Source organism: Manis pentadactyla, chromosome 3 (assembly GCF_030020395.1).
Source record: "Manis pentadactyla isolate mManPen7 chromosome 3, mManPen7.hap1, whole genome shotgun sequence".
NCBI lineage: Eukaryota > Metazoa > Chordata > Mammalia > Pholidota > Manidae > Manis > Manis pentadactyla.
The window spans coordinates 218,892,280-218,914,202 of NC_080021.1; the positions used below are offsets into that span (position 1 = coordinate 218,892,280).

Consider the following 21,923-nt stretch of genomic DNA (forward strand, 5'->3'; position numbering starts at 1 on the left):
CCTTCAGGACATCACCCTGCCATCATCCTGGGTGGGGTGACTGGGCCTGCCTACTGCCAGCGCCCCCCAGGCCGGCCTGGGGATGACAGTCCCAAGCCCCAGTCCCAGGGAGGGGATCCTCGACGTGATGGGCCTCTGGTTTCAAACTATGTTTTTTAAAACCCTCTTCAAAACTCCTTCTTTAAACAAAATGTCAGGCAAACACCAAAAAGAAAGCAAATGAGAGTGGACTCACCCTGATTCAGAGGCCCTGCCCTCCCCGTGTCCTCCCACCCTCCTGAGAAGGCCCAGAGCAGCCTGAACTCCACTGCAGGAAGGAATGGTCTGCAACTGTTTAGATCTCAGTCAGGACAGACATCCTTTCCTGCCCTGTGTCCTTTAAAAAGCTAATGGTCAGCCCTTTCCTCCTGCTTTGGGCCTTCCGTGGCCTCTCCTCAGACAGCCTTGCCTGCCTCCATGCTGCCTCCTGGCCTCCACACTGCCCTCCTGGAAACCTTACTGCCTCCTGGCCTCCCCACTGCCCTCCTGGCCTCCGATCTGCCCTCCTGGACACCTTACTGCCTCCTGGTCTCCCCACTGCCCTCCTGGTCTCCAATTTGTCCTCCTGGCCTCCACACTGCTCTTCAAGCCTCCAATCTATCCTCCTGGAGTCTACACTGTCCTCCTGGCCTCCAATCTGCCCTCCCGGCCTCCACATGGCTCTAGCTTGCCTTCCCAAACTCCTGCACAGTACCACCCACTCTCCAAGCAATTTCCCTGCTTCTTGGGTTTGCCGGTCACAGTTGGCCTCCCCATTTTAAAACTATGTTTTAAAAACACAGTTTGAAACCAGAGGCCCATGACATCGACCACAACAGGCCGACCATGCCTTGTCCTCTGCCATGAGCTGCCTCACCTGGCAGAGAGGAGGGGGCAGAGCAGAGCACGCAGGACCTCTGCCTCTGCCACCAGCTGGGCCAGAACAGCCCAGGGCCTGTGGAGCACAAGCAAGACGTGTGCTCTGAGCCTCAATCCCCTTCCTGACTTCGGGAGGTCCCTGAGGGGCAGAAGTTGGGGACACACAGCGCACTGGGCTCCATCCACTGAGTGACTGCCGCCGTGGGAGAAGGGAGGCCAGGGTGGACGGAGTGCCCGGCAGGCCCACGCTTGGTGAACTGGCCCCACTCCACACACCAAATTAGTAAGTGGTCTGCCAGTCAGCCCCCCGCCTTGCTGAAGGCCAGGGTGAACTGCCCGGGAAGTGTCCGGGCCTAGCAAAATGTTCTGATGAATAGTAAATGGCGGGGTCAAGCCCATCTCGTAAAGCGTGTGCTCTTCTCTTTAATCCAGACGAGAGACACAGCCTCGCAGGGCCTCCTCTAGGGCGTGATTCCACCGCGACGGAGAGTGAGCACGCCAGGCAGGGGCAGATGCAGGTCCAAGGTGGGAAGGAAGGCCTAGCTGGGGGCACACAGGGACTGGAAATGGTCCCTGACATGGCCATGGGTGCCCCCAGGGACGATGCGGAGAGCACCGGGATGTCCAGTCTTCCGAGGCCCTGGCGAGGCAGCTGGGCCTCCTGACCCCACTGAGAGCAGGGGGGTCTCTTGCAAGGTGCCCCCCACCAATCCCACCCGGGCTCCTTTTGTGAGAGTCACGTATCCACACAAACACAGACCAGAGCCCAGCGGGTCAGGTGCGATCTGAGGGGCCTGGGGGACATCAGGCAGAAGCTGGGAAGTCCCTCTGACCAGGAAGCTCCCGGTCCAGTCAGGGGAGGCCAACTGTGCCCAGCAAACCCAGGAAGCAAGGAAATTTCTTGGAGTGTGGGCAGCACTGTGCAGAAAGGAGACAGCAGGGAAGGGGGAGCTGCCATTTTAAATAGCAAGACTGGAGCAAAGGCCCCAAGTCGGTGAGGAGAGCAGCCCTGCAGCTTTGGGGAAAACCCTTAGGAAGAGGGCCACCTGCAGGAAAGCCCAAGAACGGGAGTGTGGAAGGCTGTCCAGCCGCCGGGGGTGAGCCCGGCAGGAAGTGGGCAGCAGGTCCCAAGCCAGATGCCCTCTGCGGCCCCACAGGCTGGGGTTCCACCCCTCTGGGGCTCCCAAGCCACTTAGGAGAAGCTCCCTCCGCCCTCCTCCTCCCCGCTGCCAGCCTTCCCTGCATCCTTTGCACAGAAGGACAGACGCACCTCCTGGAAGGCATGCTCACTTCCACGCCTGGCTTAATGGTGCGAGTACACACGCTGGAGGGTGGCTGTTACCACAGAGGAATGTGATGCTGCTGCTGATGGTGAAGATGGTAAAAACGCCTACTCCCCACCTGCTCACAGCCCCCAGCGCCCCAGCCCGCAGCACAGCCAGGAGGGCTGGTATGACTGTTCCCATTTTCCAGGTGAGGAAATTAAGGCACAGCCAGCGTCACCTGCCCGGGGCCACTGGATGGACCCCAGTGGTGATGCCAGGCCCAGACACTGGGCCATTCCACCTTGAGCAAGTTGCTTTACCCTCTGAGCTGCCCCCTCCTGTCCTGCAAGATGGGTTAATGAGAACTTCTGCATTGGCACACGCTGGGCAGATGAGGCAGCTGACAGAAAGGGCCAGTCACAGTATGGAGGTGGGGCTGCCACTTCCTAACAATTATTATCTGGAATCTCCAGGGACAAAAACACCAGAAGTGAGCCAGAGAAACCCTGCACTCTCACCAGGATCTTCCCTCTAAAATTCCCAACCGGATTCCAAGCGAGGGCAACGGTGGCCCGGGAGGACCCGGCCAATGCTGGCCACCCGTCCAGCCTTCCCGCACACCTTCGCCTCCTGGTCCCTACCAGGCAGGTGCCCACACCTGGGAGCAAAGGAGAATGCGGAAGGACTCCCCTGCCGCCGGGGAGGGAGCAGGATTTCATCAGCAGGCAGGCTCCAGCTCCCCGCACTGGCCCAGCTCCGCCCTGGGCCCCGTGGGGAGCCTTCCCCTGCTGGTTCCAGCTGAAACCTGACACCGCTAATGTCATCTTCTGGGAAAATCCAAGGGAAGGCAGCCAAGAGAAGACTTCCGGACCAACTTTCTGGATCCCTCGCCCCCCAGACCGGAGCTGGCTGGGTGGGGGAGCAGCCGGCCGGCGGAACCGAGTACTAACAGAAGTGACCCGGACCTGGGTGCTCGCTTCCTCTCTGAGGCCTGACAACGGGCCACACGCTGGGTGGCTACTGCCTTCACTGCGCCCTGAACAGGAGCTCAAAGGGCCCGGGTACTCGCAGAGGCCAGACACCACCAGGTCTGGCTGCCAGGAGGCACCTCTCCCGCCCGCCTCCTCAGTCACCGGCTCCAGCAGAACCCAGATGAGAGAAGGCAGAGAAAGAAGCCCCGTGAGGGGCCTGGCCGGTGCCCCGGAGAGCGGGGCCTGCTCCCGTGGTGGCTGGGCCGAGGGTGTCTGGGGGCCCACCTGCCGGCTGCCCTGCGGAGGCCTCTGCCAAGGGTCTCCCCAGGTGCCTGGGCCACGGGCAGAGAGGACCCAGACCATATGGGGCTGCCCCTCCTAGGATAAGGAAACACTTTTCAGAGCTTCCTGTACCCCAAAACATCAGCTCCCCTCCACAAACACCCACCTTGGTTTACTCTGCTCTATGGAAGGGTTTAAATAGCACAGGGCGGACAGTTCTGTGAAGGGGAAGAGCTCCGGGGAATCGGCCCCAGCCTCCAGGCCCCGGCGGGAGTCATCCCTGGGGCGGGCTCGGCACTTCCCGTAAGGGCGGGAGCTGCACCTTCACGATGTGCGGCGTCTCCACAGCAGAATCGCAGAGAGCTCCAGGGCCACAGCTGAGGGGGCCCGAGCTGCCAGCTCCCAGGGGAAGGCTCTGGAGTTTTCACTTTCTCACACCTTTGTCTATCCCCAACTCACAACAGCTACCATGACTGCCCCCCTGGAGGGCAAAGGTCATGCGAGGCGTTCTCTTTGCTCTATTCCAGCATAGTAAGTGCTCAACAAATACTTGGTGGGTGGAATGCTGGACAGATGGGTGGGTGGATGGAAGGATGGATGGACGGATGAATGGACAGATGGACAGAAAGACGGGTGGGTGGAGGGGTAATGGATGGGTGGGTGTGCAGATGGGTAGACAGATGGGTGGGTGGATAGGTGGATGGGTAGGTGGGTGGGTGGGTGGGTGGATGGACGGATGGGTGGGTGGATAGATGAATGGGTGGGTGGATGGACAGGTGAATTGATGGATGGATGATGGGTGGATGGGTGGGTGGATGGATGAGGAAATGGATGAATGAATGCCTTTGTTCTTCCCAAGGAATGACTTCAACTACATGAGAGGCTTGAGAAGGTGAGAGGCAGCTCTTTAGAAAAAAACTGCATGTGCCTGAGTGAGTGTGCCTGTGTTCTCAGGGTCCTTCTCCAGAGCCACGGGCTTCTCCCCACCCACAGCACAGCTATTCACAAGGAGAAAGAACAGGAGAGAGTTTCCAATCCATTTGAAAGCAAATCCCACTCATGGGAAAGGAAACCAGCACGGCGCCATTCAAGCTTTGGGGGCTCCCACCCTGGCAGATGTGCCTCTAGGTAGAGGGCAGCATAGCGGCCTCAGAGGCCCAGGCAGGCACTGCAGCAGTAGGGACCTGAGTGAGTCATTGAGGGGAACAGAAACCTGTAAGAACTGGTGATCGACTACACGCAGAGATGGAATGGGTCCCTCAAGACCCCTTCTAGAGAATTTCAGAACTAGGAAACAGTAGCATCAGGCCCAGGTGGCTTATGGGAAAGTCCTAGTTACTGATGCTAATTTGAGACTTTACGGTGCTTCAAGTAAGGGCCCTTCTTGGAACTGACCTCTCAGCATTTGCAGCTGCATATACAAAATTCCCTTTGCATTTCATAAATCATGCATTCATAGAACATGTCCTCAAACACCAAGTCCCTGGTAATGGCCCTCAGACAAATTAGGCAATAAATATCTTCTGATACTTCCCATCGGCAGGTGGAAACCCACTCCTCAGGTCGTTTGGGAAGTGGCCAATCTGCGGAGCCCATACCAGAAGCACAGGGAAGGGTCTGGTAGCCCAGTCCCCCAAGGGCACGCAGGGACTTGGGGATACCTGGCTACCAAGAGCACAGACCCAGGCCTACACTCAATCCCTAGGCCCCTGCCCATCCAGAAGATTTCACAACCCTGACCCCAGCAATTTAAAAGAAGTGACCGTGGACCTGCTATGCTTTCGGACGGCCTGTGACACCCTGTGTCACTCGAGACCTAGGGTCACCAACAATGAGTTGCAGCCACTGCCACCCACCTCAGCTTTTGTGCCTGCCCAGCCTCAGGTACCCCTCAACTGTGGCAGCAGGGCTTCCACATGACAGCTGCCAGGTGACACTTCCTGAGAACACAGGGAGGCTTCCCGGGGTGTCTGCCATGGACCTAGGGGATCACCTCCAAGGAACTTGGGGGTTCAGGTAACCATCCCATCCTTGCTCAACACCTGCTCAGAGCCAGAGATAGAAACCTGATTATTTCAGGTCTGACTTCGACGGCTTCCTTTCACGGAAGGCCACGATAAACGATTTTGCACAGTAAATGCATCTCCATCGACTCCTCAGGAGCTGGTGACCTTGGCCTAGTGTCTCACGAAGAATCAGAGACCCAGGTGGTAGAGACTCAGGGTCCCCCGGCTGGGAAGGCAGGGCCTGGGCGCCAGCCCCAGTCCTGTCCTCCTCCACGCCCGCCTTCCCTCCACCCTCCTGGGCTCATGAGCCAGACGTCAGCACCGTGGCGGGAGAGGAGGGGCCATCTCACTGACCCCAGCCCCCAAGAGTCCCCTCCTGTTCGTGACACCACCCAGCCTGCCCCTGCTGGCCATGGGGACAGAAAATCCCACTCCACTCTGTGTCTGACAGGCATGGCCCCGTTCTATTTATTTGGTCCACCTGCTGCGGAGCCAGCACTCGGCCCCCATGCCTGGAGAACAGCGAAAAAGGCCACTCACCTTCCCGAAGTCTCGAACATCAAAGAGGTCAAAGGGGTCAAACAGCTCACTGTTTCTTAATCCAAATTTCTCATGGCAGACTTTAAGGAAGGTGCGTATGTTCTTCAGGCACAGGAACTGGAGGAGAGAAGGGGACATCATCAGCGCTGCAGAGCCTGTGAGCACGGTGGCGACGAGCGCAGTAAGCTCTGCTTCCGGGTGCCGCCATGGACGAGCATGCTGCCGCCCGGGGGAGCCTCGCCACCTCTGGCCCCCGGCTCACCCCGGCGTTCGTGACCACCTGCCCACGGGGATCCAGCACCTTTCCACTCCAGAGATCAGGGCTAGGACCAAATATGCTGGCCTTGAGTCGCAGGGACAGAGCACAGACGCGCCTGTGGGCACACATACACCACCTTCCCCAGCACAGACCCACCCGGTGACTGTACTTGGGACAAAGCTGATAGCCAGGAACCGCCCCCGGGAAGCCGGGGTGGACTTCCACTATGGAAGGGGCACATGCCAGCCACAGCACGGAGAGGGCTGGTGCGAGCACAAAGCCAGAATTCCCAGATCAACATCTGGGGCACCCCCTCCACCCGGTGACCCAACATCTGAGCTCCCAGCCTGCACTGGGCCCAGCTGGCAATGCAACCAGGCAGGAGGCATGGGCTGGGGTAGACAGGATGGCCATCCTCCAGTCCTCATGGAGGGGCTGGCGAAGGACTCCCGGGGACAGCAGGCAAGGTGGCCCGGAGAGCAGGATCTGGAGCCACCCTGGCCCCTAGCTTAAATCCTGTCCACTGTTCTAACTTTGGGACCAGGGGAGAGTGGCTGTGGCCCAGTCCCCTCACCCGACGTGCCTCACTGTGCTGACTATTACCTTCAAGGCACAGGTGGGCATGTGGTGTGTGGGAGTCATCAGCCCACCCAGTGCAGCTGAAGCACCCGGGCTCTCAGACCCGCCGTCCTCGTCAGTGACCATTCGCTAAAGGCCCTAAAGCTCGATTTCCAGCGAACCTCAGGGAGCTTGTACCTGCCCACCGGAAGTTTCAAAGAATGGACAGACCCAGAGGAAGGACAGGCCAGAATCAGAAGCTGCAGCAGGCCCAGCGTAAACCCAGCTGTGTGTATTTCCATGGAGGCACGTGCTACCCCCGCCGATACACACGTGTGCCCACCAGCCCACCCGCTTGGGGCAGGGCCCCCGTCCTGGAGCACCCCTGCTGGGTTCTCCTGTCCTGGCAGGGCTGGTCACCGGTCACAGAAGACACAGACTCATTTGCTTTGTACTGTGTGTGTGTGTGTGTGTGTGTGTGTGTGTGTACATGCTTCCATGTGTGGGGCTGTGTGCACATCTGTGTGTGTGCATGTCTGTGTGTGTTTTTTTCTGACTAACTTTTTCTGAGATGTGAAAATACACTGCAGACACAACCCCCCACTTCCCCGAACACATGACTGTGTATTTCCTAACAGGACCCCTCACCCGCAGTCACGGCACCTGCCCAACATCGGGACAGGAACACGGGTCCCTACAGACGGTGCCCACTTACATTTCCTCAGTATATAAAGACAAAATGACAACCAAATGTCCTGACAGCAAAAACAAATTCTGGCCCAGGGTCGGATTCCACTTCACACCGGATTTTTGTGGTATGTCTTTCATCTCCACAAACTATAGAGCAGTATTCTGTCACAGAACTTTCTGGAAGGATGGAGGTGTTCAGTGTATGCACTATCCAGTAGCAGAGCCACTAGCCACGTGCCCATTAAGTACTTGAACCATGGCTGGTCCAACTGAAAAGCTGCATTTGTAATTTAACTTCATTCTAATTAATTTAAATGTAACAGCCACATGTGGCTACACCTCCTCACATGGACAGTGTGGATCGAAAACCCTCCTGTGTCCTCCAGGACCTGGCATTTTTGAAGACCACAGACACAAAAGGACCGGGGCTGTAGGGTCCCACTTCCGGGAGGCGCCTGGGACAGGTACGTCTGTAGACGATTCGGCGGGGCCGGGCGCTGGGGAGGGGGTGAGTGCTCAGGGGGACGGGGTTTCAGTTTGGGAAGATGGACAAGCTCTGGGAATAACTGTGGTGCCTGTTCCGTAACACTGTGCATGCCTTCAACCCACTGAGCGGGACATTCAAAAATGGTTAAAACAGTAGATGTTACATTTTATATGTTCTACCACAATAAAACAAATTAACCGAGAGAGAGAGAGACACAGAGAAACATACCCGCAGGGAGCTCATGGGAGAGACGGTGGAGACCGGGTGAGACTCCCCAGCAGGGAAGGCCGAGCGGGCCAGCAACCCACCAGGAGCCGGTGAGGCCGGGGCAGATCTGAGCCCGCAAGGAAGAGCCAGGCCTGCTGACACCCTGACCTCAAACATCCAGCCTCCGCATCCGTGAGAGGTGGCGTTTCTGTTGCTCTAAGCCCCCCGTGTGTGGGCCCTGGGCCCAGCCCGCACAGCCACACCGTGGAGGCAGGGAGGCGGTTCTGCCCCAGCCTCTCAGGCGGCTGTGCAGTTGAGCGTCCCCTCCCGCCTGCCCACAGGATGCCTGCAGCCTCCAGCCCCACACTATTTTTTGCACATCACTCGTCTCTAATTTCCACTAAGCATGTATTTTAATTCCTCCTCAGCCTCCCATTTTTAGAGTTAATTGCATGGCTCCTAACCCATAATTGCAGCGGGCAAGGCCAGGCTTCCTCTGGGGCTCAGAATGGGCAGGCACCCCTTGCCCAGTGGGCACAGCGTCTACCTGCTCAGCCCCACGCCCACTGTGGCCACTCAGGCCCCTGACTTGCAGGACCACAACCTGCAGCTCTGGGCCCTCCCCAGGCACCCTGGGATGGCCTCTGGCCAACTGAGCAGCCTGCACAGATCTGGACTTCAGGGAAAGGGACCCAGCGGGTCTGGGAGCAGGAACCCAGACACTGGCGTTGGGCTCCGCCGTGAGAGGAGGCATCGCGGGAGCCTGCATCTTCTCACAGAGCTTGGTCTGCTCCTGGCACTGAGCTGTGGGCTTTGCCCACCTGAGAGTTTTATTCCCCACCCTCCAACAAGTCACCCCATTTTACAGGTAAGGAAACTGAGGCACAGTGGGTTAAGAACTGCTGCTCCCAATGGGAAGGCAGGAGGGCCAATATTTGGACCCACATCTGCTCCAGAGTAGTGAAGGCCTTTAAGAGGCTGGGGTCTCTCTTCAGGGTGTCCCCGAGTCCCAGGTCCCTCCAGTTACCCTGGGTGCTTATCATCAGTGCCCGTTTTCCTCACAGGTGGCCTGGTTCCAAAGGCAAAACTCTATGGTCACTACCTGTCTCCCTCGCCAGTTAGGGCAATGGTCCAGAGACGGGGAGGGAGCAGAGCCGGGCCGGGACCCCCAGCGGGTCCTGACGCCCTGAGCCCAGGGTCTGGCGGCATCATGCCCTGGAGGAACGGAGACAGGGGTCTGGCCCCCACGGCCCCTCCAGGCTCCTGTGGCTGCACTCGGGGCCAACATCGCTCCTGGTCGCCATCAGCTGGAGCTGAGGAGTGGCCGCAGCCCACACCCTGCATCCGCACCTCCAGCCTCCAGCTCCCCGTAGCTGCGGCCTCCTGTCTGGGGAGGAGAGACCACAGGCCGACCAGGGGCCTCCAGGAGACGGCTTGCCTGAGGCTCTCTGCTCAAGGCCACAGCTGCAGGACAACAGGCGGCGCACCACATCCTCCCTGCACGCCCTGCTGCAGGAGAGCCACGGGCATGTCCACTCCCCGGCCATGGGGAGAACAGGAATTTCTTTTAAAACCCGTGTATCTTTCTGAAAGAGGCACAGGTCTGTATATTCAAATTTTCATGGACCCCACTCAGTTTTCTTGAATAATTTCAACAAGTGGCACTAAAACTGCACTTCACGATGACAAACAGTGAGCCGCGGCTCCCTCCAGTGGGACAGGTACTGGCCGCTGAGGCCTCACTGCTGAGGCCCGCCCATCAAACGCTCTGACTGGCAGCCAACCGTGTCTTTGATCAATAAAAATTGGGACAGTGAATTAACTTCTTCCTTCATTTATGCCGTGCTCACTCCAGAAGCCTTTTGGGAAGGCCTCATCACTACTTAATCGATGAAGCTTGCTGGCAGGGTGCTTTCAATCTCAGGGCCCTTGGGGTCAACAGCTGGCCTGGAGGTGACAAGCTGACTGGATGCCCCATGAGGACAGAAGCGGAGACCGTCTCACCCTCCGGGTCCCAAATACCCTGGACAGCGACCCACAGCAGGGGCGCACGTCTAGGGAAGGAAGGAAGGTCTATCTATGGAGCGCTCCCGGGTGCCCGCGTGTCAACATCTCCACAGAGGCCATACTTCTCTACCAGGGAGCGGGGACCCATGACAGAGGCACCCAAGGCCCCCATCCCCACCCACAGCCGCCGCTCCACACGACGGCTCGTTCCCGCATACGTCCCACTATCCATGCCAACGCACCAACTGGCAGGCCCAGCCACAGCTCCGGGACGTGGGCACCCTTTACCGGCCATCCCACAGATGAGGAAAGGAAGACTCGGGAGACCAGACCGGGGCTGGCACTCCACAGCCAGGGCCCAGCACCGGGGCCAAAGCCACTGTGACTGCCACCAGCACCCGGTGCTGGGGGCCCCCGGCTCCTCGGCGGCTCCAGGCCAAAAAAGCGCCAGCCCAGGTGGAGTGCATCTGAGGGGTGCTGGGGGCTCGATTATGCCTGGACAATCTAACACCAACGCTTCCTCCGCTCCGGGCCGTCTCCTAGCCAGGCATGCCGGGAGGTGAGGTGCAGGGGGCGCCGGCAGGCTGATGGATGAACCTGAGCTGCCCTTGCGCAGAGCCTGCACCAGCTGTGCGGGGAGGGAGAGGCGCTGGCAGAGGGGCAGCAGCTTCCCCACGCAGGAGGTCTTCCAGGGGCCGGCCTCGCCCAGACCCACTGCCTGTTGTCGGGCAGCTTAACCGACGGCTGTTAGGTTTTGTCCCAAGAGAGACAGAAAGGACCGAGTTTGTTTCACCGTTTGGTGAAGGTTTTGGTGTTTTATGTCTCACTTACTTGGACTGAACCAGGGCAGGCTCTCTGATAACAGCCCTGGGGCCACCCAGGCGCTGCACTAAGCCCTTTATGCTCATTGTGGGGTTCACTCCCCAACGTGATTCACAGCTCTCACGTATCCATGGTCATGGGTGGGGAACGGCTTGTGGACGGACGACTCCAGCAGGTGGCGAGGGGAGGCCTAGGTCCCGCCCGGGTGGTCTTGTCCACCCTCATGTCCTCACTTTCTGTTTTTCTCAGGGGGCCTGGCTGCGTGGGCCAGGCTTGGGGACGAGGTCTGCTGGGACCAGCTCCCGGCAAGTACCAGCAAGAGCCAGGACCTAGACACCAGGCCCTGGGGGCCCACCAACTGCCAGGCCAGCCTGCCGGGGTGCAGCCCTGCACCACAGGAAGTAGGTTCTGAAAGGTTAGGAAGTTGGGCTTTCTAGCAGAAGTGGGGGCGTGCTGGCAGCAAGCAATGCCTGGCCGTGCCAAGCTGGTGATGGCTGAAAATGATTACGCTGCACTGACCTTAAAGTACTTCCTCATCAACACTTGCAGGGAAACTCACCAAGAAAAACAATCCTGGAAAAGTACTAGCTTGGAAGTCTGAGCAGAGCGGGTGGGCAGCTGCGTCCCATTCAGTCCACAGTCAGCAAACGCTTAATAGGCGCCTGCTGCGTGCCAGGCCCTACCGGGGTCCCAGGCTCACAGAACAGGCCAGGTGCAGCAGGGACTCCTCTGAGCCCACAGCCATCTGAGAGAAAATCTGATTTCCTCCCTACACCTGGGTGGACATTGTTCCCAGCAGTCCTCAAAAGATCCGCTGCTCCAGCTAATGGCCTATTTGATCTGGGGGGATAAAGAGTCACCCACTTCATCAAGACTTCAAGGTCAGGGTCAAACCAAAGGTTTTCTACAAAGCCAGCAGGAAATTGCTTTTCTCGTATTTCTCTGTGCGGCCAACCATAGTCCCTGAGCCGGCTTCTCCCCGCCCGAGGGTTCAAATCCCACTCTCCCGCTGCCTGGCTCCTCCAAGCAGGCACGGCTCAGAGAGATTAGCTCAGGCGCTGCCTGGCGTGCTGCCCATCCCCCCCCCCACCACCACCCCAAAGCCCCGGAATCCAAGGTCCCACCTCTCCTCTGCTTCCAGATGCACCCTCTGGAGACCCAGCTTCCCCTCCCGGGGATGCCCACAGAGCCCCAGTCATGGGGAAGCAGCAGTCACCCACCGAGGCAGGGCCCAGACCTGACTGGGGAGCCTCACTTCCTCCCCAGCAGTCAATGTGCTCCAGGAGGCCCACTGCCAGGAGCTCGGCCTGGGCACCCAGGAGCCAGCACTCCACCTCTCCAAGCCTCATCTGTCAGAGGGTTGGGGGGGTCATACCCACAGCAGCCACCACCACGGCTGGGCCACGTTCCCAGTGCCAGGGAGCATGCTCAGGCCCGCAGGCAGGTCAGCTCTTCTGATGTCAACACGATCCTTGAAGTAGAGGCTTTATCCCCATTTTACAGGTAAGGACACTTAGGCTGGAAGGAGCTGTTGGCCAAGTGTCGAATGATGGCCCCCCAAGCCACATCCACGTCCTGACCCCCAGAACCTGTAGGTATGAATTTATATAGAAAAAGGGGTTAAAGAGACGTAATTAAGGATCGAGATGAGATCATTTTGGATTAGGATGGGCTACATCCAGTGTCATCATAAGAGACACACAGAGCAGGACAAGAGGAGAGGCTGTGTGAGGATGCAGCAGAGACTGGGGATACAGCCAGGGGCTGGGAAGGCAGAAGGGACCCCCCAGGGCCTCCTCTGAGGTGCAGCCCAGCCAACACCTAGACTTCAGGCTTCTGGCCTCGGCACTGGGAGTGACCGAACTTCCGTTGGAAGCCCCCAGTCTACGGTCCCCTTACAGCAGCCTGAGGCCACCAGCTGGTGGGATGCAGCCCTTGCACCCTGAGCCACATGCCCACGACCTCAAGACAATGGGTGACACGATGCCGGCACCACAGGCAAAGGCTTGTGGGACAGACAGAAACTGAGGTGGCCTTCAGCATAGGTGGTTTGATCCCCCAGGTCCAACCCAGAGGCCTTGGGGGCCCAAAGAGCCTCCCAGCCAGGTGGGGAAGCCAGAAAGCGGCTGTGCGGGGCCGCAGACCCACCTCCTTGCCACCTCCTCTGAATAGCACTGTATCAGGGTGGGGCTCAGGCAGAGATAGGGGTTCAAATCCTGCACTCTCCCTGGGAACTCCATCCCCCTGACCGCCACTCCAGGCCCCAGACCTGCCCAGCAGCTGCCTCCATGTCCCTGTGAGAAGGTGCCCGGCTCAAGTACCCCAAAATCAGGAGACCCAAACAGGCCTGTGGTTCTCCATCCTCAGGTGCCCCCACTCCGTGAAAGCCACCCCCACTCACCCAGGGGCTGGGCCAGCACCTAGAGGCTGCTGAAACCCCCTCCCACTCACCCTACTCCCAGGTCACGACGGCACCTCCCACCCACTGCATCCCATGTCTCATTTTTATGGTCCCAGCACCACAAACACCAAGGAAATGAGGCAGCAAATGCCACTCAAGCAGCATGCTACAGGCTTGGGGGCCCCTCAGCGGGCCGGCACCCCATCGGCAGGAGAAAGAGCAGAGTGACAAGGTCAGCTATCACCCCCACGGCTCCAGGGGCTCCTGAGAAGAGGCGTGGGCCCACCACAGCTAAAGTCCACCTGCCCGTCAGAAGGCCGCCTGCAGAGGCCTGCTGCCCCACAGGCATGGCCGAGGCTGCCGAATCAACGCTGTCACCATGCGTGGGGGGGGTGCCGGGGGTCAGCAGAGTCAGCCGGCAAGGCCCAACAAGGAGCCGTGTCCACGCAGCACCCAAGCCGGGGATGCCCTTTTGGACTGACTCGCTCTCTGCAGGTGTCACAAGGAGCTTCAGAGAGCATGTCTCCCAGACAAAGGGAAGGAGCCAGGGGCCCAGGGCAGAGCAGCGCCTGACGGGCACTCAGTGAAACGTAAGCGCATAAACAGGAGCTCCCCTGACCAGGGACAGAAGGCCAGGCGCTTACAGCGCCCCTGCACTCCCGTTCACCCCACGGCTTGCCTGGTGGGGTTCGCCTCGGTGTGGGTGTGCACGGGGGTGGTGGCCGTGTCAGTGTGACGATCAGCAAAGCTCGGCGCCTGCGGGTGGACAAGGACTGAGAGAGGCCAAGCACCACGCAGGTGGGATGTAAGGCGTAAACACATTTTGCCCATTGGTGAACGTGCTTCCTCTTCATTCCACTGCCCTGTGTGTGCCGAGTGCACGTTTCACCAGGGGAGGGAGGAGAAGGCACTCCCTCGGGCTGCTGCCCCCCCTATAGCCCCCACTCGACGCGAAACCAAACGCTCTGCAGACGCCGCTGACTTGGGCTGCCGGGAGATGCAGGCCTCCAAGACCACCCAGGTCCTGCACCTGTGCACACCTGCCCGTGGGGCAGAAGCCCCTTCAATGTCACAATCCCTCATTCAAACACTCAGGTCACTGGTGCCCCAAAGGGCCATATAGCACAGAGGCTGTAGGGACCTCACAAGGAGCCACACCCTCCACAAGGAAGCCAAAGAGAGGGTCCAGGTCCCACACCAGTGCCCCCACCCTTCTCGCCACTCCGCAGGCCTCCCAGCCCAGGTAACGTCCTCAGTATTAAGTCTCAGGCTTGGCTTCTGAAGTCACTTCTCTCCCCACTCACGTGGGGAAGAAACTGTTGCTCCCAAGCCGATCCAACAACCGCTCGGCCATGGGCTCCGGGTGCCCGGCTGTGGCTTCCAGCAGCGGCAGCAGCCTATGCTCTGTGTCCGGAGAGGATGCACCAGGCAAAACCCCGGACCCAGGGCCCTGGCTCTCCTGCCCGTGTGAGTCACCTGTCAGCAGTGGGGGCAGGACAGCAGAGATGCAGCTTGCTGGGGGACCCACCCAGCCTCTGCCCCTCTGAGCCTCAGTGTCCCCAGCTGAGTGAAGCTGCATGGGGTCCCTGGAGTCCCAAGGAGGCAGACGTCCTCCCAGGTTCACAGCAGGGTGCGTGGCTCTGCAGCTGCTTCAGCACCAGTTGGCCCATTAGGTCGGCTACTTCCAGCACAACGGGAAACAAGCACCGGCGAGGATGTGGAGAAACGGGACCCTGCGCCCTGCTGGTGAGAACGTAAAACGGGACGGTGGTTCCTTAAAAAATCAAAACCGGAATTACCACGTGACCCAGCAATCCCACTTCTGGGATGCACCCGAAGAGTCGAAGGCAGGGTCTCAAGGAGCTATCTGCATATCCACGTTCACAGCAGCCACAGCACGGAAGCAAGAGCCACCAACAGACGCATGTCCATCCAACGCAGAGGAGTATTATTTAGCCTTAAAAAGGAAGGGAATTCAGACACCAGCTACAAAACGAACGAACCTTGAGGACACTGAACGCAGCGAAAGAAGCCAGACTCAAAAGACTCGGATTGTACGGGTCCTCGCACAAGGTCCCTGGCGTGGCCAAGGTCACAGAGACGGAAACCACACTGGTGGGGGCCCCGGGCATGGGAGGGGGACGGGAGGGAGCGGCTACTGGGGGGAGAGTTTCAGTCTCACACGATGCAAAGAGTAATGGGGCGGATGATGGATTCGGCTGCCCAACCCCATGAATGTACTCAGTGACCTCCGCACTGCACACTTACAAATGGCTGACATGGTAAACTTCAAGCATTTTACCACAATGAAGCTGGTGTGAAAGCCTTGGAAACTAGACGGCATCCCGGGTGCCCCCAGCATGGCCCCCATGTGATTCACCCTGGGCTTCCCCTGTGCCCCCCCCACAGCCCCTTCCTGCCTCAAGGCCCAAAGCCGCCCACCCTGCGGCAGTGCGTCTGGCTCTCTCAAACGGCAAAGGCTCACAGAGCCCTGGTGACGGACGCCACGGGTCCCGGGCCCAGAAGCAGGAGCCAAGTGACACTGCGCCCAGGGAGCTGCCTCTCTGAGTTGATTCTGTTTTCCCACTAAGTGGGCATCACCCTGAGGACTCTTAGAAAGACCGCTCCACGGTGGGCTGGATTTGGGAGGAGTGGGGCCAGCAGAGCAAGGATCCGAGGACGTCACTGTGCCCGACAGCCAGAAAACGCGATCAGCTGGAGAGAGAGCACGCTGTGGAAATTCCAGCCACACCAGCGCAGGATCCTGGGGCCGAGCGCGAGGGGGCCGCGGGGTGGGCATGGGCTGCCTGCCTGCCAGGCGAGCAGCTGGGCCCTCTTCCCTGAACTGCAGGTCAGAAATGCTCACAGCTGCACACTCACCCTCTGCCCGCCGTCGGGTGGGAGCCAAAGCCAGGCAGGGAGGCTGCGCTGGGCCTGGGACATCCCGTCCCAGGGGAGGGCCGGGCAGGAAAGGGCCCCAGCTGTCCTTGCCGGGAAAGCCGAGCCAGAGCTGTTATTTCGGTGGCCAGAAGCCAAGTCCCAGTCCCGGACCACCTCCTGCAGGTGCACAGGGAGGGCCGTCCACGTGGGGGAGGCGGTGGCACACCTGCCCGCCCGCCCACCCACCCACAGGCCCCGGGGCAGGAGTCGGCCAGGGCTCGCACCGCTGCAGCCTCTCAGGGCTGGAATAACCATCGCCACTTCACCAGGCAGGGAAGCTGAGGCCTGGGCCAGTCCCGTGCAAGCTGCCAGCGGGTCTTGTCCGGTTTGGACATGGCACCATGGGACAAAACTTACCTTTCCTCCAGATGTAGAAACAACCTGTCCCAGGTGAGGGGGAGGTGGAATAAAATAAAATCCTGCATGATCCCCAAGGGTGCCGCTTGCCAGCTGGGGGTTTTTCTATTCAGCCTCTTGACTCTGTTTTTGTTTTTACAAATTTAACCGCTGGGCATACGTGCATTTTGAGTCCCCGCCTTTCCTCACAGGCAGCACAAGGGCCCCACTCACACCTGCCCTGCACCCAGGGCCATGCTCCTCAGGTGACCCCCTCCTGTCGGCCTTCTACTGTTGAGGGTGCATCTGGGTGGGCCACTCTCATGCCTGAGGTCACAGCCCTGCAGCCCTCAGGGAGACGTGCTCCCCAGGTGAGACGGCTGACCACCAACCGGGACCTCAGGAAGCCCCGAGCCCCCCACTGCCCACCTTCCTTCACCCATTCAGCCCTCAGCCCAACAGCTGTCAGGCCCTACTCTGTGCCAGGCACAAGGGTGCCGAGGTCAGCGCATCCTTGCCCATCCCACCATGGGAAGAGACAGCCAACAGAGGATCCCGGGCTGCGCCTGCAAGGTACCCACCCACCCATGTTATTTCCAGAAGGAAGAGGCAGCCGAGCCAGCCGAGGCGGCAAGGACCAAGCCCAGCCCAGCAGCGCAGACTGCGGGGCCAGCGGGCGGGGACAGAAAGGCGAGCCCCACAGACTGGAACTTTGGGGGAGCCTCCTGCGTGCACACAGAAGACAAAATGGCAAACCCAAAGGCACCAAGGGGACCTTGCTGTCCCCCTACCAGCCAGCCAGACGAGGGGCCCTCAGAAGTCTCCCTCAACGACAGTCCAGGCCTGGGCTGCATCCACAGGCAGCTGCACTGTGGCGAGCCCTGGCCACAGGGCCCAGAGCCCCGGCCCCCACCTGCCACTGCAGGCTTCTCTCTGCACTTCTCCATGGCAGCCTCCCCCTCCTGCCCTCTCATTCCTGGGGGCAGCCGCCCCTCAATCCCCCCACCCCACCCCCGTCTCCCACATGCCCTCCAGCTCAGCTGCTCAGCAAGACCTCTCCCTCCCCGAGGGTTCCTGGGCACCGGGTACTCAGTGAATGTCTGCACAGAAGAATGAGGAAACATGGTGCAGTGGTCACATTGTGACCCCCAAAAATCACAAAGATGTGTCCATGTCCTTACCCAGAACTTCAGGATCGGACCTTCTCAGGGATAAGGGTCTTTACAGATCTCTGCAGAGATCATGCCTCACATGCAATAAAAAGTGTCTGTGTAAGAGACCACCCAGAGGGAGAGAGGCTGGAGGGACATGGCCACAAGCCCAGGACACCCAGGGCCACCAGGGGCTGGGAGGGCCAGGAGGAGCCCCGCTCTGGAGCCTCCTGAGGCAGCGCCCCCCTGCAACACCTTGGTTTCAAACCTCTTCCCTCCAGAACCAGGAGAGAACACGTTTCTGTGGTTGTAAGCCGTGCCCCACCATGCCCCTCCCCACCGGTGGCACCCCAGGACACGAGTGCACAGGACAGCCTGGGGAATGTGCATGCCCCAGCCTCTGGGCCCTCACCTGGTGCCAGGTCCTTCCCCGGGGTGGACGCCATCACAAGGAGGAGTCTGCCCAGGGTTGGAGTCCATCTGCTTTTGGAGGCCTGACGTTCCAGCACTGTGACACCAAGCCCCCCACCACACACACACACACACAGATGCTGCCTGCTCACAGCATCCACGCTGCTGGGGCACCGGGAGTCCTGGGCTGCCCCCCAGGGCCCAGCTGAGCCGAGGAAGTTCTCATCTGCGGGGAATTTCATCATCTCGCTGTTTAAATTCTGAATCATATGAGACTAAGGACTTACTTCCCTGCCTCCACCCATCCCTGGAGGGGCCTCCACCACCGGACCGAGGCCAAGCGGCCAGGGCCACTGAGGGATGCACAGGACGCCGCCGGAGTCACTCACCGGGGGGCTCACCCTGAGCACTGGCGAAGGCAGCCTCCAGCTGGGAGGATCGCTCCCCAGGGCTGAGGGCCAGGTCCTGCCTCCACTGGGCAGCACCACCAATGGTTTCCTCGAGCCAGGAAATGAAGCCGATCAGAGACAGGAAAGGGGAAGCTCGGTGTGTTACTTTTCCTCTTTGCTGGGAGTCGGCTGATGCCAACAGTCACAGCAGAGGGAGGTGCCCCTACACTAGGGTGAGGCTGAAATCCCTCCCAGACAGCTTCCATGGGATGATCTGCCAGCCCAGACACGTGGCGCCCTGTCACCCTGGCCCTACAACACCCCTGCTCAGGAGAGGGCTCTCGGACTTAAGGACAAGGGGTCTGGATCCAGAGAGAAGGGTGGGGGGGACAGGCTCTTCATGGGGCAGAGCTGGGAGACAAGAACCGGGGAGGGGGTGCTTCAGCAGGCTGGAGGGACCCTGAGGAGGGGAGCAGGAGGCTGGGGCCCAGGGGGACAGTAACACGGCAGTTCCGAGGCTGAATACAGACGCTGGCACCGAGCAGGACAGGTGAGCAGGGTATGCCCTCCGTCACCCACGACCAGGCAGCCCGGGCCACCTGCCTCTCCCCATCCTCTCAGCACAGCTCCCAAGCAGGCTGGGCCCAGAGCAGGGGTCTGGAGCCTGCCACAGAGGGCTGAGGGCCGGCCCAGGGACACAGGGCAGCAGAGGGGACTGTGGGGCCTGCGTGGCCTCAAATGCAACAGAAGCGGTCTGGGCTCCTCTGATGAGGACCAGAGTCGGGGGGCACTGCAGTCTGGGGCTGCAATCCCCTCTCCACTCCGGCCAGGCCTTGGGAGACCTGGGACGGGTCCCCAAGGGAGTGTGTGCCTGGCCCCATCCCCTAGCACCACTTGCACTGCTGGAGGGTCTGCAGCAGCCGGCCTCGCCCGCCAGACACAGGGCCTCGGGGCCAGCTTGGGAGAAAACTGCCAGGGGCTGCGGCGAGCACCGGATGGCTGGCTTCTGGTTCCCACAGCACACGAGGCCCATGCCTGCCTCACTTCCCACTGCTGACCCCACGCTGGCCGGCGTGGAGAGCTTCACAGCCGGCAGCATCATGCCCTTGAGGAAGCAAGACTTCTGGGGAACTGAATCCATCCAGGAACTGACACGCCTGGATCAATGAGTCTGAAGGGCACAGAAGGGCAGCCTCGGGCCCTCAGAGGCGCTGCCCCCCGCACTCTGCACCCACCCCTAGGCCCACAGTGAGAAAGGGGTGGCCCCCAAAGCCCCCCACCCTGACCCGCATCCTCATCCCACCGTGACCCCCAGCCTCCTGATGGCTCGCTCCTGGGACACCTCCACGTCATCCCCACGGCCACAGGGAAGCCAGAATCTGGGCAAGAACACAGCCACACACGCCAGCCCGGGGCCAGCGAGCCAGGGAGACACAGGGTGGCCGCCATCCCAACTCTGCCCCTCCCTGACACTCACGGGCACCCGGGGCAGAGGCTCAGGAACATTCAGCTGGGTGGAGGGAGGGGAGAAGGAAAGGGGCCATCCCCCCAGGTTCCTGTGGCTCCTCTGGTCCCCAGCCCTGGACCCTGCACTGTGCCCACCAGCGTTATCAACAAGGAGGGAATTGCAAACACCATTGGGGGGGCTCTGCTGGGCTAGTTCACCCGTTGCACGGTTGTCTAGAAACAGTAGTTTGATTCGGATTGTTGTGTTTGCCTCGCCTTTCAGTTTTCTTTCCTGAAAGTTACCCAGGAGTTTCCACCCCGCAGGTTAGGCCTGCCCTGCCCTCTGGGGCCTCCAGTCACCCCCAGGCTCTCCCTTGAGCGTCACCCCATCAGCTCCCACTCCTCCAGTGCAGACCGCGGACCTCGGCTTCGTCAAGAGGTCTGAGTTCCACCCACTCCAGTCGGTACCGGGCGTTACCTCGTGCAGCTTTACCGAGGTCACCTTTTCATGGGTCATCCCCACCCACACAGATCCCGCAAATTGTTTACAGGTGATGGTCTTTATTCCCTACAGCAAAGGCGCCTTCAAGCAGCACAAATGAGGCAGTGGGTACAGCAGTCTGCACTGTGCCCAGCAGACCTGCTGTCTTGTCAATGGGTTTCAGCATAACCAAAGAAATAACAGTAGAACGTTCTTGGGGTGAAAGGGTGATACCCAACTTTATTTCCATGGTGGCAGGTCAATCCCTACAATTCCATTCACTCAGAGCAAGTCTGCACGCAGAAAGCCGGTCTCTGCCTCCGGGCCACTCTGCCCGCACGGCCATCCTCTGGGCCTCTGTCCTCGGCGCTGCCACCACTCCAGCCTCTGCTCTGCTCTCCTGCAGCCTTGCAGCCCTGCCACCGTGTCGCCCAGGGCACTGGGCGGAGCTCTTTATATAGAGTCAATAATGATGCATTGCCCACACATGTGTAGTGCTAGTCAACCAGGGCCAGGTGAGAGTTCTAGCCACAGGAACTTGGGTGGGTAGTGGGTGGGGACCCAGGGGGGCCTTCCCTTGAGACAAGCCTCATGAGGACTGGGCTCCAGGAGGTGCCGAGTGTTGGTTAGTAATCAGTCAGTCAGAGATCTGAGGCCTCCAAAGAGTCAGCAGCCGGCACTCACTGGAATGGTCAGGACACCCCAGGAGGACGCCCCTGGCAGGAGCCGGGGGGTGGAGGGAGTGTGCCGACCAGAGTGCCAGGAAGGAAGACTGAGTGAGTGGCAGCCTGGGTGGACCAGGGCATCCCAGGCTCACTAAGGGAGGCGCCCCTGCCTCAGACATGTCTCAGTGCGCACCCCTGACGCAAAGCCAGCCAGCTGGCTGCGCCCTTCCGCAGGCTGTCCCACCCTACAGAGGGCAGTGGGGAGCAAGGCAAGCTTTGTAGAAAGGAGTGCTGGGGGCATCCAGTCTCTGGGAGCTGGGGGCTTCTGGAACTTCCTGACACCAGGCAGCCGTTAAAAACAAGGGTGTCAAATGCCACACTTCATCGCACAGAAGGCACAGTCAGATGTAAGACAAGTCATGATTTGTGTGTCGCCAGGGAAAAAAGGGAAACTGATACACTCTAAGACCCAGGCCGTTCTCAGAGATGTTGGAACATGAAAAGCACTTGTCTGGGAATGATGAGATAAGGTGCACGGAAAGCCATGGGGGGTAGGCGTGGAAATGAGAAAAGCAGGCTCCAGAATGGTAAGGAAGGCACAGCCCCAGAGCTGGAACCAAAGCGGGGTGCAGTTACCCAGGCGTGGTTTTCCTCCAGGTGGGAAGCCTCACACACGCGTGTGTGGACCTGGTACGCTCACATCAGGGCCCTC

General features: G+C 60.0%; 1 protein-coding gene across 3 annotated transcripts in view; it reads right to left on the reverse strand.

Moving 5' to 3' along the window:
• VAV2 (vav guanine nucleotide exchange factor 2) overlaps window positions 1-21,923 on the reverse strand; it is a 171,938-nt gene that overhangs the window by 133,617 nt on the left and 16,398 nt on the right. For all 3 annotated transcript variants that reach the window (XM_036901424.2, XM_036901422.2, XM_036901420.2), the window contains exon 2: window positions 5,962-6,078. In XM_036901424.2, the coding sequence (XP_036757319.2) occupies window positions 5,962-6,078 (117 nt within the window). The remainder of the gene's footprint in view (window positions 1-5,961; window positions 6,079-21,923) is intronic.